This window comes from Topomyia yanbarensis, chromosome 3, assembly GCF_030247195.1.
Source record: "Topomyia yanbarensis strain Yona2022 chromosome 3, ASM3024719v1, whole genome shotgun sequence".
NCBI lineage: Eukaryota > Metazoa > Arthropoda > Insecta > Diptera > Culicidae > Topomyia > Topomyia yanbarensis.
This window is the reverse complement of record NC_080672.1, coordinates 182,151,422-182,170,953: the sequence shown is the minus strand read 5'-3', so window position 1 is coordinate 182,170,953 and position 19,532 is coordinate 182,151,422. Positions and strand designations below refer to the sequence as shown.

The following is a 19,532-nucleotide window of genomic DNA, read 5'->3' as shown; positions in this document are numbered from 1 at the left end:
CTAAAGGCTTTCGAAGATGTTACGACCCATTTTTCCAATTTTTATATGATATAGATCGAATCTCAACTAATTTTATGTAAAGGCTAGTTTACGATTCCGGAAACGTCACGGGATTTGGGTCCGTGTGTATTTTAAATGTAGCTCGATATTTTGAATCCCGTGGCGGTAAATGAGTTTACACAAAAATGAGTTTTCACGAGGTGTAAACCCGACCGCGGGAAACGTCACGGGAGTTTGAAACTCTCCACACATAAAATTTGGACATTTGGTGTAATCGTTGTTGTTGCAACACAGGTTGTCCGCAACAGAGTATAAACTTGCTTTGGATTGCCACTAATTGTTTGATCATGTGTCACACTAGGTACAAGAAATTTGCAAATAGCAAAGCGGCGCACGGTTATTTTTGATTACTTGCTCTGCTATAGCAGCAGAGTGATTTCTAGCTTATGAACTGAGCAAGATGAGAAACCGGACTGATATACCAACTATGAAAAAACACAATTATACAATCAGTTTTTTTGTAACTTGGAACTTGGCACTACGGATTATAACATATTCTGGACGTAAGGTTTTCAAATCAAAATTACCTGAGATATTCCCTTAACGGCAGCGACTCTACTTTTACCAACTGAATTACCAGCATCATCTTGGATATCAATTCCAAATATCAGTTCGTTCTGTCTCATAAGTGGAATATTAATGCAATTTGCTACTGCTACAGCCACGAACGGCACATATCGCTGGAAAAATGGACTAGCTGTTCTTGTTAAATAGCCTTTATAACCCACAGCTGCTACAAGCGCAGAACTCGTAGCTGTTACATACGATACACCTAGTTGAGTAGTTGTCAGTGACGAATTAGCGTTCCTATTTGTGTAATTAACTAGTGCATTGAAAGATTGGTTAACCCATTGCCAAAAGATTACCGCCGTGTTAGTTCTATAAGATAATATTATGGTAAGATTCGTATGTACGTATTTAACTTATTGACTTACCTATACCACTGTAGCATTGCGCCTGTAATGGCCATTCCTCCAGGCATCTGAAAGCTCATACGACCGAATATGTTTTGTAGTTCCCCACTATCTGGATGAAATGCGCTTTCGTAAAGTTTCTTAGCACGATAAATTTCATCAATTGAAACATTATTTGGTCGTTGTCCTTGTCTAGAAAAATATTTATGTTAGAAGCTACATTAGAGTTTTAATAACATTAGAACATTTTCTAGAGCTACGTGCTAATGACAAGTAGCAATTTACATATGACTGCATCAAAAAAGGGTTCCTTCGACTCCCAATTTCAACTTCAAAAATTGAATTAGACTGCTATAAAATTTCGCACAGATCGGTTATATTGCTCCGGGAATATAGATCGATTTTTTAAACATTATTGGTCAATGAATAGTAGGCTGTCCCAGGCCCGTGCGCAGAAAATTCTCAAGGAGGGGGGGTCTTGATTTTTTAACGTTTATTTTAAAAGAAACGTACAGAAACCCTCAAACTTTGAAGTTTATTTTAAAAGAAACGTACAGAAATCCTCAAACTTTGAAGATTTTTTCAGAGGCCTGGACCTAGTCTTGTGAACCAAACGACTCTTCTCAACAAATTGGGTGTTTGTTATCGAGAAGGAATCATCAAAAGACACCGCACAAGTAACAATTGAAGTTTTATAGCACGCCACAAGTGCAATCTAAGTTTTATCAGTGGCTATAAAACTATCATAAAACCACAATTGTTACTAGAGCTCTGCATAGTGGTCGGAAACCCCAAAAACGTGACCTTAATTCACTAGAGGCTAAACCATCGAATATATTCACAGGCGGAGTTAAAAATAATCGAAGCTCTTTGTTGACGGCTGAAAATGAACCTGTTGCGACTCGCGGTGAATAGAAAAAATATTCATTCAACTATCCATCTTATTCATTCAGTTGATTATCGTACAATATATTCATTACACTAATTATCTAGGAAAATGTTTTGAAATGTCGATAAAACTTATGAAACAACAGTCATCATCGCTTATATTGTGCCAGGGCCTACTTTGATGCGTTTGATTCGTTGCTGCACGGTCGCTTCGTGTAATAATCGGAGCCGAATGAAAATCTGCATGGATGAATAAGCGGTTTGTTCGTTTGACGTTTTCGGCTGCGTCACTGAATATTGAAAATGAACGCGGCTGAATATGATCAATTTTCATTCAATGAATTTGAATATTTTTAACTCTGTTCACAGGGCATCTTTGGACGAATTGTTCGTAAGAATATTCCCCACAACCCGATAAAAATTAAAATTAGACATAGCTTACTACGATCCAATTCAAAAAATTAACTTTTTATGCTGACGAGGTAGAAAGTCGGTGTCTTCGACAAAGTTTTAGAAATGCTCGTAATAAAGAATTTTGTTGAACTAGTTGAACTTGTAAGATTTAATGTTATCGATTTTTAAAGCGTTTTCTATGGCAACACCCTCAAATTTAGTTTTTTTTAATATAACTGTTTCCACTGTGACTTTTCGTGCAAACCGTGCTCCAGACAAATGTGGAGGCATTAAAACCACATAATATTGTTGAAGACTGTAAGTAAAAATACCCATGTAAAAAAACATTACAAAATGAGCTTAAAACCTTCTTACCTTTATTATGCGTAGTCCGGACATTGAAAATAGTGCCCACTCGTCCATTTCGGTTTGCACCCTTCTCTCTTATACGCAGTTGAACTTAGTGTAAAAAAATTTAAAATTCTTCATTAACAAGCCGTGTGGTGTCCGGCGGGCTGAAATCTTTTTGCACTATTTCAACCAAGAATAGAACCTCTGGGAACTGCTCCCATGTCGTAAGAGGCGACTAACAACATGCTAGGAGTTCCTAGGCCGACGTTTTGCTCCGTACCGAAGACTTAATCTGGACGGACCTTAAGGTTTTCCATATTACCCTCTTTCCAGTCTGTATTTAGTGAATCACTGACATATACTGCTCCTTTTCTGATTCGCCTTTCTTGATTGTGTACCAACGTTTTAAGTTTCTTCTGGCGGTTGTATATTAGCCGTAAATGACGAAATCTAATTCTACACTAAGTAACAGAATATATTAATATACCGGCACTTCCACGCCAAGGTTTAACTTCCAAAGCTTTGGTTTAAAAACCGTTTTTAAAAAATGGAAACTTTCATGTAGGAAATTTATTGAATTGGCCTAAGATGGAGCTGTCGAATTTCACAAAAAGCTTTTTATGTTGCAAGTGATCTGTAGTTGTGTTAAATTAGGTATTTTTCTATTATATTTGGAACCGTCTACCGACAAATCTACATTTACGAATACCTCCAAAAGTGACTCCTTGAGGTCTCATGAAGGCCTGACACTAGCTTTATGATACTTTTGCTTTTCTAAACAGTAATAAAAATCTCAACATTCAAGAACTTCACTTTGTCAGAAAATGTAGGGCCATCGGAAGCTAAAACTTCGTAAAATCGCACTCCTGGTCCTTTTTTCAGTGCAGTACTCTACGTCACTCGTTCAAATTTGCACCGCTCTTATGGTAGTCGGTATTTGCTAGTATTACTGTTCTCCCATCCATTCTGGTAGTCAAACGGTGGGATAGCAAAATTCTTACAAGTTTCCTATCTCATGCCTCCACGCGAGTCTAAGTCTATTGATGACATTTGGTCCTTAGACCGCAGAATGAGAGGGTGCGAACAGAATGAGAGGGTGCGAACAGATCTAGTCGAGAAAACATTGCCGTAAAAATGAATAGTTGATCGGAAATTAGCCCCAATACGACTAATCTGACTAGTATCTATGAACACGGGTCAATACGTATTGAAAATTCGCCGCGTCTGTTTTTATGAACCTAATTTAAAGCTCCGTTATTGCTAACAAGCCCGTGCATCAGGTTAACAATCCTTTATATTTCCCTTCAGTGTTCGGTATTATCGCTCGTATACTTGTATTCCACAAACAATCCGATATGGAAAATAAGAAATACTTTCCTTGATTTATAACATCTCTCGCTATTTTTGCCTGTATAATGTGTTATCACTCGGTAGTTTTCAAGCCAATAAATATATCGTAGAGAAGAAGTAGCGAATTCTGTCCAAATACTGTTGCAATAAATAGTGATCCGGCCCATTACGCAGATAAGATTAGCTTTTCTAGGCAATACTCCCACGGTCGGCCGTGTGGAGTTCAAATTGCTTTTGTTTAGGGAACATAGTATACTCTCGGTAGCCGGCTGCCCAGAGTTTAAAAATAACCAAAAACTAAACAAGATCATCTCTTTTTCGAGTGATCGTGCACTCGAAGACTAACTAAACAACTACCTAATAAAACATGCTTTACAGGTCGCATCATTTGCTTGGAGCGAATCCTAGACCTGATACCCTTCCAAACCACCAACTCCGCGACACCTATGGAAGAGTCTGATGAATCGTCGTCCTTCCGTTAAGTAGGTGGAGCATCAACACTTCCCGTCTACCTTATCCTTTATCCTTCCCCGTGAACGATGGAGATGGGGGCGGCCGGCAATGATGGCTATCATGCTGTTGAGGTTTTAATATGGGTCGGATTGGTATGAATTCCTACTTACCACTTCCTAAGCAACTCTTATTAGATAATCAGCAGTCAAACATGATGAAGTCAGTGTGCAATCCGCCAAAATCATCGTCACAACGCAACGCAACGCAACGCAACGCAACGCAAAAATTTAAAATTCTTCATTAACTATAAAACGAATGAGTATTTTTACAAGAGGCGTGCGCCGCGCCGCCGATTCCAGGAAAAAAATTATATGCAGTGTTCAACACTGCACATAATATTGTTGAAGACTGCATGTAAAATTTAATTTTTACATGCAGTCTTCAACAATATTATGTAGTTTTAACACCTAAACATTTGTCTGGAACATCGTTTGCACGAAAAGTCACAGCGAAAAAATCTTTATTAAAAAGCTAAATTTAAGGGGTTTTCCTTAGAAAACGCTTTATAAATCGATAACATTAAGTCCTACAAACTCAAGTTGTTGAACAAAATTCTTCATTATGAGCATTCCTAAAACTTTGTCGAAGACACCAACTTTCTACCGCGTCAGTATAAAAAGTTAATTTTTCTAGTTCAATCATAGTAAGTCATGCCTCAGTTTAATTTTTATCAGATTTTGCCTGCTGACTCGTGGTGGATTCGGATTGGTTTGTAGTAGTTGTTAAGCCAACAGACTAAACTTAAACCTCTTGTATTCTGTAATCCTCATCCATCCGGGGCAAACGTTAAGTACTGATTTAGTAAGGATTGTGTTCTTGCTTATTTTGTTTTGTGTTAATCGTCATGTTTTTATCCACAGCTACATTTCTTTACTTGCTGCCAAACCTTCGCGATATATCTCACCTGCTCAGGTCTGCTGCAAATATCGTACCCTGTTGGTATATGAACCGATCCGGGGGCGTCGACCATAAGGATTTACATCTGTTTACAACAACCTTCGCCGGGTTTCTTATCCTTCTTGGTGCTAGTCGTTCCTGCTGGTGCTGAGAACTTATTGGCGGCAGTATTTCACGCTATACCGATGCCCATTTTCGCGATCCATTTCGCTGTCACTCTAACGGAATAATCATCGGCGGTAAAATTTCTCTAGACAACGATATCCCGATTTTCTCCAACCTCGTGTTTTTTTCCTCCTTAACTGCCGTTGCTAGCCCAGTGACCGACATCTGCTGTCTACTCACTACTTTTGCTAATATCGAAGCTTATCGAAACGTTAACCGATCCTTCAGAGAAGCCGTCCAACTTGACATACATCCCTTTCCAGCCACCCTCGCAAAGTTTCGTCCTTGACTTGCTACTAGAGTGACCGAACTCAAATGACATTTTATGTGTCCAAAGGGTTTGCAGTATATTTTTTTCCTGGACAGGAAAATAATAAATAAAAGTAATTCAAAACGGTCATGGGGGGGGGGTTTGTACCCCAACCCCCCCCCCCCTCCTGGCGCACGGGCCTGGGCTGTCCCAAAAAAAAATCGAAGTTCGAAAAGTCATGGTGCTCAACCCTATAATGCAAGATAAGCATATTTTAAGCACTTTTGTAAAACAAATCAAGTTTCCAAAAAATCATCTAGAGGTTCCGCAAAAATTGTCATTTTTGCGCAAAATTGTCGTATATAAGTGGTTTTCGCAACTTTTTCAAAGCCCAATTATTTTTAAAATATTTTTTTTTATTTTTCTGTGGACCTTAGAGAATAAATCCCACTTAAAAGTTTTTTACAAAAAGTCCTTATATTAATTATAGAACCTCTTAATCATGGAGAAAAAAATATTTTTTTGTTAATTTTGAAGAAAATCCACACAAAACGAATATCAATTTTTTTTTCAGTAAACCAAAGGCATGTTTTGGAAAGTACTGTTCATTGCAAAAATTTTTGTGTACAAATGTTGTGAAAATTCGGTCGAGGGGCTGAGATATAACATTTTTAGTAAATGCTTTCAAACCATGAAACTTTGCTACATTTTTTTAATTGGTCAATATCTCAACCGTAACTTGACCAGTGTAGGCATATTGGGTGTCAAATAAAAAGGATTGCTCTCAATCTCACAAAACATTTTCATATGTGGAATCTACCATCTTATTTTAAGGTAGTTATTTAGAGATTTATGGGATTGTGCATGATCAACAACTTTTTCGAATAAGAAGTGATAACACCAATGATGCTATAACCTATGTAACATTCACGATTGATTAGATTTATTTACTAATGTGAATGTATGCTAAGTCTTGTAATAAAGCACTCAAATTGAAACTGTTTGATATGTTATCAAATACATACGGCATGATTGAAGCTTTAGAAGATTTATTGTGGCCATTTCTTTTTGGCGATAGTTAGTAATAATACTGAGAACTGACATACAAGTAAAGTTTTCAACTTGTATAAGAAATTAAACTGTCGCTTTGAAATGATAACAGCAAGTAGCAACTTGCCACTGGTCGGCGCTTCCATCGGCCAGCAATCGCTATACGGAACTTGTATGCAAACTTGGATGCAATGGCGACTCACGCATGGGGAACTGTATGCGATGGTGATATACAACGTATTTTCATTTAAATGTTTAAATTCTTTATTTTTAAGCAGTTTAATATCCCGAGCAAATATTCATGGGTTCAAGCACCACATAGCCCCTTGAAAAGACCTTGAACATGGTCCGTACCAAAATTCACAACCATCAAGACACCATAAAATGGTCTCAATAACCCATAAATACACCAACATATGGTATTTTATATGGGATTTACCGGACCATGGGGATGGTGTTTTCATGGGTTGAACCCATTTCAAACACCCATGACAAACCCCATGAGCATGGGGGTATTATGGGGTTTTCGTTTGCTCGGGATAATGTTAGAAAATTTTGATTTAAGGGGGTATATACGCAGATAAAAAAAAACTTTGAAAGTTGTTGCCAAAATTGATAGTCATGTATGGAAAGTTTGTAGACGAAATGATTTTATGAAACTTTGTTGAAGCAGCGAAATGGCTATCTGTTAAGCGAAAAAAGTTTTTGGGTGAAATTGAAGTACATGTCGGAATACCCCCTTAAAAAGTGTTTTTATTGTAACTTTTCGATTTGGTTTTTTTAAAGTTTTTCGATGTTCTAGAAAGTTTTAGATGCTTTGAAAACACACCTTTTTGTGGAATAGACCAACTCGCTATCGCCACTGGGAACTGACACACAAGTAAAGTTTTCAACTTGTGTAAGAAATTAAACTGTCGCTTTGAAATGAAAACAGCAAGTAGCAACTTGCCACTGGTCGGCGCTTCGATCGGCCAGCAATCGCTATACGGAACTTGTATGCAAACTTGGATACAATGCACAGTGGGGCCGGGCCGGTCAAAACCTCCAAAATTTGTTGTCGATTTTCACACATTTTTTTTTTTTTCTAAATGTACATTACCTAAAGCTGTATTCGCCAAATTTTTGAGTCAATCGATTGAAAATCTGCAAGAATTTGACTGACAAAAAGTTTTTGTTCATTCGAATTCATCTCGCTTTAATAGGTACTACAATGTTAATTTAACAGCACATATAGGCGTTTCTGATAGAAAATCATCTCAGGAATTCAATGCTGTATTTCGATTTGAGAAATAATGAGTATTTCAAAAGTTACCAATAAAATCAATATAACTATGTTGTTTAACGCGGACTTATTTACATTCAGAGTGTTATTTCTTTATCGATAAAAGCGTGTTGAAGGATCTCATCTAGTACAACTGACGTAGAATTTTATCTAGTTTTCAAAAATCATTGTGCCATCTTGCGCCGTTTTGCGCCGAAGGTGGATATTTGGACATTTGTAAAATTACTTATTTTCATTGAGACGCATGGTATTTTTTTTTATTTCATGAAGTTTTGCATTATTATTTACCGGTGGATTTCTTTTCGTGAACGCTGCTTGTAAATTCAGGGTTTCCTTGATACAAATATAAGTACGCCTTAACCGTCTTGCAACTATGACTCGTGTTTCTACATTTTCACAGTTATCTGCGATATAAAAAGATGGGTGGGTAATGTCAAAGACATAACCGGAGTGAAGTAGAATACACTTTCGGCTGTTAATGTGAATGCTACAATTTTGTCTATACTCTGAAAGATTATATTAAAACCAGCCATTTCGTTATTTCTAATGAAAATACCGAAATATCGATACACGTACATCGAAACCTAAAATTTTTCCAACATATTTATCCTCATATGGTAACCCTGAAAACAGCATTTAATGAGAGTAACACAATTCATTTGGCAACAGTAGAGAATCGTATATACTTGTACCGTTATTTCGCTATTTCCATTAGAAATACCGAATTAACTTATTTTAATAAAACCTTTCAGAAATTAGTAAAAATTGCAGCATTCGTATTAACAACTTAAAATGTATGTTACTTCATTTCGGTAATGTCGTTGACACTACCTACCCATCTTCCTAATCTAAAACAGAACAATTGTTTGGAAACCTAATAATTGCATAACCTAAGACGATTTAAAGCTACACTTTTGTGAAATCTCAACAGAAAACAAAATCACGTGTTAGTCCAACGAGCTTTCTATCCCGTTGTTGTGAATCATTAAAATTTTGAACATTTTTCAAAACGTTATGATTGCGATTACAGGGGGAAATGTTGGTTGAATGATATTTATTAAATTCTCCCAATTAATGTTCTATTGCTAAACTATGATCATATTTCCTTAGGAGGCGCGTTTTACCCCATGTTTCCATAAATAATAATATGCTCGAACCTTAACCAAGCAGGTATCTTAGAGTGGAGTTTTCACAATAATGGAGCTTTTCATTTGTGTAGCTGCGATATTCGCAAACAAAATAAATAAAAAGCACATTGCGTCATTTAGCCGCACACAAAATAAGCCGGGCTTAATGTGGATATACTTAATTTGGTTTATGGACCGTTATTTAACTGTGTTTATAAAAGTAAAACTTTTTCTCACTTTGCTCCGAGGACCAAGTATTTTAAATTTCCCCTGGTAGTGCAAAAATGCTCTATAATCTCGTAAATAAACTTTCCGACTCGTATCAAATCATGAACAGAAAATCATATTATCAGTATCCAATAAGCCAACACCATCTCCTTAACATAACGAAACAACCAGTACGCATTATGGCTTGTCGGAGGAAACAAATACACAGATAAATTCACCACGGTGCCCACTGGAACGCGCGCCGTGATGAATTTATCTGTACAAGCACCTGACGCCACATATAATTTAAAGAACAAGAGAGCGCGGTTCTCGCACCAAACCACCCCATCGCCAATCCATTTAGTCAGCACTGAAAAAATAAGTGTTGTGTACAAGACACAACCACGATGACATTAAAATGCAGCCAGTTTTATGAGCAAGCAATATTATCCGTGGCCAAATTAAAAGCCGTTAATGCCATCGACTGTTTCAGAACTACACACAGGCATGCTATTCTTCACTAGATAATTGTTGAATTTTATAAACTAAAATCGATATCCTATAGTGTGATAAATAAGTTTTAAAAAAGTTTTATTCAAATCCATAAAATGGGAACATAAATTAATGATGCTCACAAACAAAACCTTACATCTATCTTTAAATACCTGCTATCAAATCAAATGTTTGCAAGCACGATAGAAAAATAACTGGTCATAAATCAAATTATTCGTAAACGAAGAAAGTTTAATATATGTATCTTTATATATTCGGTGGTTTAATTAACATTAACTCTCAAATGTTCTATATTTGGGGTCCTAAAAAGAACGATTTTAAGGGAATTATTCAAATTTTGTATGTGGGGTCCTGAAAGGGACCATTGGTGGAATCCTGAAAAGGACTATTTGTGGGATACACAAACACGCGTGCTATGGAACGAAAAATACTAAACTAACTAAGAGCTTTTGGTTTATCAAAAATAACATGCAGAATGGAACAATTAGCTGCAAAAAAGGTTTGCCGTCTCTTCCAGCCGCACGTTACTTATATCAGATAAATATTCCGAAATGAAAAGAAACAACCTTTCTCTTCAGCATCTAATATGAAATACTGATAGCTTGAATCGTGACATCGGCTTTTATCACTTTCGCACTGATGAGGGAATGAAGGAGGCCTTCATGCAGAATAGCGAAAAAATATTTGCGGATTCTTTTTGGTACGGCTTTCGCTAGCTGGCAGTTTTGCCACATCCTCCAATTTTTTGAAACATTGCAGAATTTTGGATTATGTTTCCGAAAAACTATTTTTAATAAATAACAGGTTTTCGCTAATTTCAACCTGAAAATTTACTTTAAGTAGCTGCACATTTTTGTATTGTTTCGGAAGGATAAATTTAAACAAATAACAGATTGTTGCAAATTTCAGATTGTCAATATACGCGCAAGCAACAAATAACGAATATAAACTGCGCAATTGGATTATCGCTGTCAATGATTGGAAATATTCCAATTCGTTTTTTATTGTTTGTTATTGTTATAGCCCTTCAGGAATCAGGAATGAGAATATATTGGCTCAAATGGCACGTTCCCCGGACATAGTCGGGGATTTGTGCCTTGCCGTGTGTTTTCATCATTTCCTGAGCGGAAGGAAAGGACAAGGAGGTGTGGGGAAGTAGAATTGGAAGGGTGGGAAAAATAACAGCACAAAACAAAAATAAACAACAGGTAAGTTAAACTACTTGAGTTCAACTTGCCTGCGAATAAGCCTAAAGCTCTTTACCACATTGGATAAGAAACTTTAGTATGTCTCTGAGTTTCAGTCGACCAAACATGGTTTCGTCTATATAAGGACGGCTGAAGACTCGAAATCGCAATTGCGCTACCGCTGGACAGTTGCATATCAGATGATATGAGGTTCCGTAGTCGGATTCACAAAGATCACATGAAAAAGACTCAGCGCGCTGAATAGTTGCCATGTGATAATTGAGTTTGCAGTGGCCGGTTAAAGCCCTGGTCAGCATGCCGCAGTGGAGCTTCGAAAAATGTAAGAGATTTTTCGAAACCACTGGGCATGGTTGTTCTAGAAACGCCTTTGTTTGGCGACACGTTTGTAGATTTCTCCAATAATTTCGGTGCTCGGACGAAGCCCAGGACCGTATTTTTTCCCTTATCCAACTTGTCGAAATTGGCAGCGCGGGCTCAGGACCAACGAAGTCAATCGCTGAACCTGCCCTGGCCAATTCGTCAGCCCATTCATTTCCAGTAATACCGCAATGTCCGGGCACCCAGACAAGGTAGATAGTGTTTACAATGCTTAGTTCTTCGATTTAGGTTCGGCACGCGATCACTAGCTTGGACCGGGATTTGTCTGAGCTAAGGGCCTTGATTGCAGCCTGACTATCGGAGCAGAAGTTTATAACTCTGCCGGACAAACTCAGTTGAAGGGCCGATTGCACCCAGCACATGATCGCAAAGATTTCTGCTTGGAATACAGTACAGTATCTACCTAGTGAGTGAGATTGTTCCAATCTCATTTCACGACAGTAGACACCAGCACCGGCACGTCCCTCCATCAGAGAACCGTCAGTGTAACAAACCACTTGCGTTTGTTGTTGTCTTTCCATAAAGCCAGACAACCACTCCTCTCGAGAGGGAATCTTCACATGGAATGTCCTGCAAGGAAAACTACAAGTGAGTGTAATATCGCTGGGAGCAAGAATATCTTCACCCCATGTAACCATTTGTGACCACAATCGTGTATGACTGGTAGCAAGATCAACATGATTACTGTTCCAAAGCCCAGTAACCTGCAGTCTGTATGCACATGATAGTGCTTCTTGTTTTAAGTGTATGTGTAATGGTTTGATATTTAGAAGTGCCTCAAGAGCAGCAGTCGGAGTCGTGGTGAAAGCACCAGTCAACGCCATGAGCGCCATTCTTTGCAGATGGTTTAGCTTTGACTGGACTGTCACCACCTCTCCCCTCAGCGACCACACAAGGCATCCGTATGACAGTATTGGACGTACAATTGTCGTGTAAATCCAATAGATGTATTTAGGTTTGAGACCCCAGGTCTTTCCAAAAGTTCGTCTGCACTGCCCGAAGGCCATGCACGCTTTCTTGACTCTGAACTCAATGTGAGCAGACCAATTCAGTTTGGAATCCAATATGACTCCAACGTATTTGACTTGATCTGCACACAGTAGCTCAGAATCAAAGAACTGCAAGGGACGAACCCCGGTTGTAATTCGCTTCTTCGTGAAAAGAACCATTGAAGTTTTGCTTGGGTTAACTGATAGTTTAACTTGTCGACACCACTGTTCGACAGCTCTTAATGCCTGTTGCATTAAGTCACAGATTGTTCCGATGCAAAATACAGTAATTAGTATTTGGTAATTGTCAGCAAACCCGTAGGTTGGAAATCCAAGCTCATTGAGTTTGTTCAACAAGCCGTCAGCTACTAAGTTCCATAACAAAGGTGACAGAACGCCGCCCTGAGGACAACCGCAAATACTCAACTTCCGTATCTCAGCCTGTCGCAGTGACGAGCAAAGTATGCGGTTACTAAGCATTGCGTTTATCCAACCTGAGATACATGCAGGTATCCCATGACCGCGCGTCGCTTCCAGAATAGACTGGAAGGACACATTGTCAAAAGCACCCTCAATATCTAGGAATACACCCAAGCTGGATTGCTTGAGCGAGAAGGCTTTCTCAATGTTGTAAACAACATCGTGAAGCAGAGTTATCGTGGATTTCCCACACTGATATGCATGTTGCATTTTGTGCAGTGGATATTCAACTAAACTAACGTTCCTGATGTGATGATCGATTATCCGTTCCAAAGCTTTCAGAAGAAAAGAACTTAAGCTGATAGGCCTAAAACTATTGGCTTCTTCATAGCTTGAGCGCCCCCTTTGGGAATAAATCTAACAGTTATTTCTCGCCATGCTTTCGGGATATACCCGGTAGCAAGACTGGAAAGCAAAATCTTTTTCAATACATGTTTAAGAATATCAAATCCCTTATGCAGTAGCACTGGAAGTATTCCATCTTTTACGGGTGATTTGTATGGAGCAAAGCTGTCAACTGCCCACTTGACCGATTCAGTGGAAACCAATGTGCGTGCTAACGCCCACGAGTCCGAATCACCAGAATGAGATCTGTGAACATTGTTCAACTCCGGATCGATACAACCAGGAAAGTGTGTGTCGAAGAGACAATTAAGAACATCTTTTTCGTCCGTCACATAAACACCATCTCTGGTTTTCAAGGAGTTCATCTGAAAATCATTCGATTTGGAGAGAATTTTATTTAATCTGCTAGCCTCGTTCAGACTAGAGACATTAGTGCATAGGCTTTGCCAGCCAGCCCGTTCTGCAGATCTTAGACATTTCTTATATGCACTACGAGCTGACCTGAAAGCCCTGGAGTCATCACGCTGACACCGGTTCCAAGCTCTTCTCATAACTTTCTTCATTCTTTCAAGCTCAGCCCTCCACCAAGGGGTTCCCCTAGTCGATTTAACAGAACGAAGTGGACAAGCTTCTTCGTAGGATGCTAATATGAATGAGTTTGTCGTATCCACGACGTCATCTAAGTCGTCTAATTGACTAATTGTTGGAAAATATCCATGAAATTTAGTCGCCAAGTTTTCCAAAAAGAGGTCCCAGTTTGTAGATTTAGGATTACGATATGTCACCACATTGAAGGTGACATCAAAATGATCGAAAAATATATATTTATGATCGGATAGAGACGGTTCAGTTTCATTTGGAACCTGCCAATTTCCTAGTTCATGCAAAATTCTATCAGAGCAAAGTGTTATGTCTAACACCTCCTCCCTCCCAGGCCTCGCAAAAGTTGGTCGGTTTCCCACATTCAGAATATGGAGATTTGTACTACTTATGTACTCCATCAGTTCAGAGCCTCTCAGATTGATGTCTGAGCTGCCCCAAATGATGTGATGAGCATTCGCATCACTGCCGATAATGAGCGGAAGCCCATTTCTGTTACAATATGATACAACGCTTTTGAAATCATCAGAAGGAGATGATTCGTTATGCGGTAGGTATGCTGAACAATATATATATTTTTTGTCTACGTTTCCGACAGTCAATGTAACTGTGACAACACAGATATCGCGAGTTGTGAGCTCCGATATGAGACACGCGTCAATAGCCTTATTTGCAAGAATGCAAGCACGAGGCATTTCACGTGGGTTAGTTATGCCTGTCTTGTTGTAAGCAATGAAGGCAGCGTTCAGTAACTTTCCAAAATAGAAGTTTCCTTTATGGAAATACGGTTCTTGAACCAATGCTATGGAAGCTTTACCTTCCTGCATGAGTCGAGATAAATTCATAGTTGCTGTACGTTTATGTTGGAGATTGACTTGTGCTATTCTAACCATTGTTTATTAGAGAACTGTACATTTCATCTCCAACACAAATTGCACAACAACTAGAGGACACCAAGCGAGTTGGGATGTTAACGCATTTAGCGAGCCATATCAGGTTTAAATGGGACATGATCATTTGATTCCCACGATTTGCGAAGAAAATAATGGTCCACTGTGTCAGAGATTCGCATAACACAGTAAGGGCAAAACCCAAAATGCTCCGTGCGCGACTGGCATATTTTAGACCCTCCAGTCATTAAGTCCTCGGCACGAACCTACACCTTGACTTAGGGTCTCCTACTTTCAGTCGCCTCCTACGACATGGCAGCAGGACTCCAGTGGCTCAATTCTAGGCCGGATACCACACGGCCTATGGGCAGGTTCATCTGTACACATCGAAATTTGATAATCGAAACTCAACAAAACTTCACCGAACTACCATCAGCCGAGAGTCTCAGCAAACCCCCAGCCAACAAAAATTCGGCAAAATTAAGTGGATCATCGGTGAAAAAAAATCGGTGTGTAGAGTGAACGTTCCGCTGCGTAATGCGGCATACTGGGGAGTTTGCCCGACTCTTCCCAGGCTCCGTTCGCCATTGAGAATGTTTTAAACCCCCTCAACAATTTTACCCATAGCACGGGTCGCATGATACTATGGAATTGGGGTTCCCTGTTTGGTAGATTTTTACCACTGAAACAGGTAGTCCGTAGTGTAATTCTTAGCCGGTTGAAACAACCACTACCGACACTACACGGCTTATCTAGGCTGTTCGGTGAAAGAAGCTGACATTGAAGTACAGCTTCCATATTTAGATGGGCGAACAGCCGCAGAAGGAAGGAAGGAAGGAAGGATAACGGGAGGAGAGGGATTTGGGCTAAGCGCATATTTAAAGGCGGCGCTGGCTCGCCTTGTCAGGGTTGCTTTAGGGCATGTGGTATTTAGGCCTAGAACGTATAGCGCCCACTACCTCGTCCTACCACACCCGCAGTCAGCCCCCGCTGCTGGTTCGGGTCGCGAATCACAACTAGTTGCTATCGCGATTAAGCATTATCCACCACCTATGACCCGCCCGGTTGCTTGCAGCTCAGCTTCCCACGTAGCGTTCCTCCACCACCACGGGGCAAATAACAGGTTTTCGCTAATTTCAACCTGAAAATGTACTTTAAGTAGCTGCACATTTTTGTATTGTTTCGGAAGGATAAATTTAAACAAATAACAGATTGTTGCAAATTTCAGATTGTCAATATACGCGCAAGCAACAAATAACGAATATAAACTGCGCAATTGGATTATCGCTGTCAATGATTGGAAATATTCCAATTCGTTCTTTATTGTTTGTTATTGTTATAGCCCTTACAAGGGCTTTTAATTTAACAATAATAACATGCAGAATGGAACAATTAGCCAGCTTCAACTGAGGTTTACCAACTCTTCCAGCCGCGCGCTATTTACATCGGTTCACCCCCAGCGGTAGCAGTGATCAAATGCAGCACTCATCGCAGCGCATTGTCAACATGCATGACTGCTACTGCTGTTCTTTACGGCCCGACGTTTAACGGGAGAATGAAGTCGCTCGAGGAATGATATTCTTTAAAAGTCGATGATGACGTCATTCATAGAAGCGTAGTGTGCTGGATGCTCAAATCTGTCGTACGAGACACTATAGGCACGATGTTACTTGCCTGTCAAAAGAGCGACAACTGATTCAAACAGGCACGCGGTACATTTATTTATAACTTTTCGTGTTCGTTTGAATCACTAACCTGCTCCCTATTATCGGCTCTGCCGATAGATTGAATGATGTATGGGAGTTTTCACGTTTTCAAGATCTGTTCATTTTTGCTTGTTTTTCAATAGTGTGATATTGAAATACAAAAATTGCCACGTCATTTCATGATTAGAATCATCGGCACCTGGCGGCAGTCATGGTATCTATTACCTACCATCGAAAAGTGTGAGCTGGCATGAAACGCAGCATCTGCTACGCTTACAACGTCAGAACACAAACTAACGAATTTTTCTCGTGTTCTCTTTTTATACGCGTCGCAGTATCCTTCGATGAAAAAGAGGCAGTCCCAGCAACGATTGCTTTTTGAGCGAATTGTACCAACCAATCATGGATCAGATAATTACTACTTTCATAAACTCCATTATTTCCGCTCTTTTTAGTAATTGTACATACTACCGAATTGGATACAAAATTGTTGTACATACTTCCAATCAGATAGCGGAATAATCTTATTTTTTCATTCAGTACAATTCACGTTTAAAAAATCGGGTAAAATTCTGGCAGAAAATTTTGAAACGGGACCCCTATATTGAAACGTTAGAAGTATTCTACTTCAAAAAATACTAATTAGGGGAGATGACCCAATAGTGGATGAACTATGCCAACGCCTAAGCTATTTTAAAAGTAAACTAACTGAAATTTACTTATATATGCTATGTATTTGTATTTATTTGAAAGATTTTTCAATTCTACAACTAAAAAAAATCCATACATGTAAGTTAAACCTCTACTTTTTGCAAAATGTTTAAAAAAGGAAACGCTGTGTAAGACCCAATAGTTGTGATAGTGTTCCTATAGTTGGAAGTCTATGTTCCTATAGTTGTAATATTTGTTTTCGCTCATCCACATGGGTTATTTCGTACCATTTTAACGAATATAATGATTCGAACATTAAACATTATCGAATTCTAATAGTATAATAGTATAAATAGCATAAACAATTATTAATGTATTTTCAGTTTTTTGGTTTTACAGTAATGTGTTCGACAGGATACCCGTGTATCTTTTCATATTTCAATCCATAAAATTCAAGTGTTCTTCTCCAAGCTGGGGATTGGTGTTTAGTGACATCTTAGAACATCCCCAAGCTTAGCGTTTTGGGGAATAAAATTGATGATGTGGAAAACGGGGGCCTGAGCAAGAGCTTCTAGATTTTTTACCCCTTAACAGGCCGACAAGGACACCCGGGTACCCAAAAACTGAAATGCTCATAACTGCGGCATTTTCTAATCCATGTTGACTCTTTTAGCTGTTTTGGATTCAGGAACCCATCTACTTTTAGACTCTGTGAAAATGAACCGGATGAATTCATCTGGTTGTCTGGATTTCGGATGTTTCGGAGGAATGATCCGGTATTAGAATACCATTTGTAAATTTCAATGGGATACTGGCAATATGGGTATCAAAATTGATGATTTGACCACGAAACGGACATTCCTGAACAGGTTTTCGTGGGGCTGTGAGTTGCCGTTTGGATGTCAAAGTATCATATGGTCCCGTAACGATGAATAACAGATATCTAAAACAATTGTAACAAATTTGATTTTTGGTTTTTAAAGGTTAAAGGTGTTTTTGTGTTGTTGGTTAAAAACATAAAGAGTAAAAAAATAAACGAGGACAATTACGAATAATCAATTTAACAACTGGCTACTTGTGTACTTATTTCTATTTTTCCATTGAACTTAATTTTCGTAAATTATTGTCACTTTGAAGTTGTCAACCTCGTTAAAACGACCCCAATCTATTGAATGGAAAAAAGATGTTACATATTCCCAAACTATGTATGTGGAGAATAGAAAGAAACACAACTCTCATATCAGTGGTAGCTGAACTGAGAGAGCAGGCGATTAAAAAGTGTACTAGAATAAGAGTATGTGAGCAGCAGTGGAAACAAAAAAGAAAACATCTATCCGTACCAGTTTGGGATGAACGGAAATGGTAGTACAACTAATGCAACAGGTAACGCAACTATACCAACATGACAAACTGATTTGACCCAATAGTCGTGCTATACGTTTATATGAGAACAAATAGCCAAAGCTATTTTTTGATACTGGAAACTGCAGTTTAACTTATTTTTATGCATATGTATAAATATTCATGTTGCGTTTTGTTTTTACTTGGCTTTGCAGTTAGAAAAATAAAGCTATTACTATTACAACTATACCGACATGCCAGACCTATGGGCCCAATAGTTGCAATACACGTTTTATGCGAAAAAATAGCATAAACTATACCTTTTGATATTGAAAAGTACAGTTTAACTTAGTATTAGAATGCATATGTAAAAATAAGCATGGTGGGTTATGTTTTCACTTAGTTATGGACTTAGAAAAACAACTGGCTCTACTATTACAACTATACCGACATGTTAGGTTACCCTGGCCCAATAGTTATAATACGCGTTTTTATGCGAAAGAATAGTCAAAACAATAACGTTTTATATTGGAAAGAACGGTTTAACTTCTTAGTAGAAAGTATATGTAAAAATATACACGATCGGTTTAGTTTTCACTTAGTTATACGCATAGAAAAAAAAACTACTCCTGCTAGCGAAATGGGTAGCGCGCTACCGTCGTTATGTAGTCCGCAAAGAAGAAGCATTTTATGCAGGTATTTGATACTATTACAGCACAAATTCTTGTAGTATTCTAAGTAATATTAGAAATATGAAATTTATAAACTGCTATTTTTCCCTTAATGTTATTTAAATGATCAAAAACAACCAATTTTCATCCTTATCACAACTATACCTGCTATCGCAACTATTGGGTCAGCTGCCCTAATTCAACGAGGCAAACTAACTGCAACTATTATTATATCTTTCTATGAATTCTATTTCTTTAGTAGGTATTGGTCGTTGACTTCACTGATGACCGATGTAAGGTAAACACTTGAGTG

At 38.5% G+C, this 19,532-nt stretch overlaps 1 protein-coding gene across 2 annotated transcripts in view; it reads right to left on the bottom strand.

The window, feature by feature from the left end:
* Positions 1-557: 557 nt before the first annotated feature.
* Positions 558-19,532, bottom strand: part of LOC131693073 (sideroflexin-2) — a 142,228-nt gene continuing 123,253 nt past the window's right edge. For both annotated transcript variants that reach the window (XM_058980583.1, XM_058980582.1), the window contains exons 3-4: positions 996-1,166; positions 558-939 (exon numbers count right to left, since the gene is read on the bottom strand). In XM_058980583.1, the coding sequence (XP_058836566.1) occupies positions 573-939; positions 996-1,166 (538 nt within the window). In that variant the 3' untranslated portion in view covers positions 558-572. The remainder of the gene's footprint in view (positions 940-995; positions 1,167-19,532) is intronic.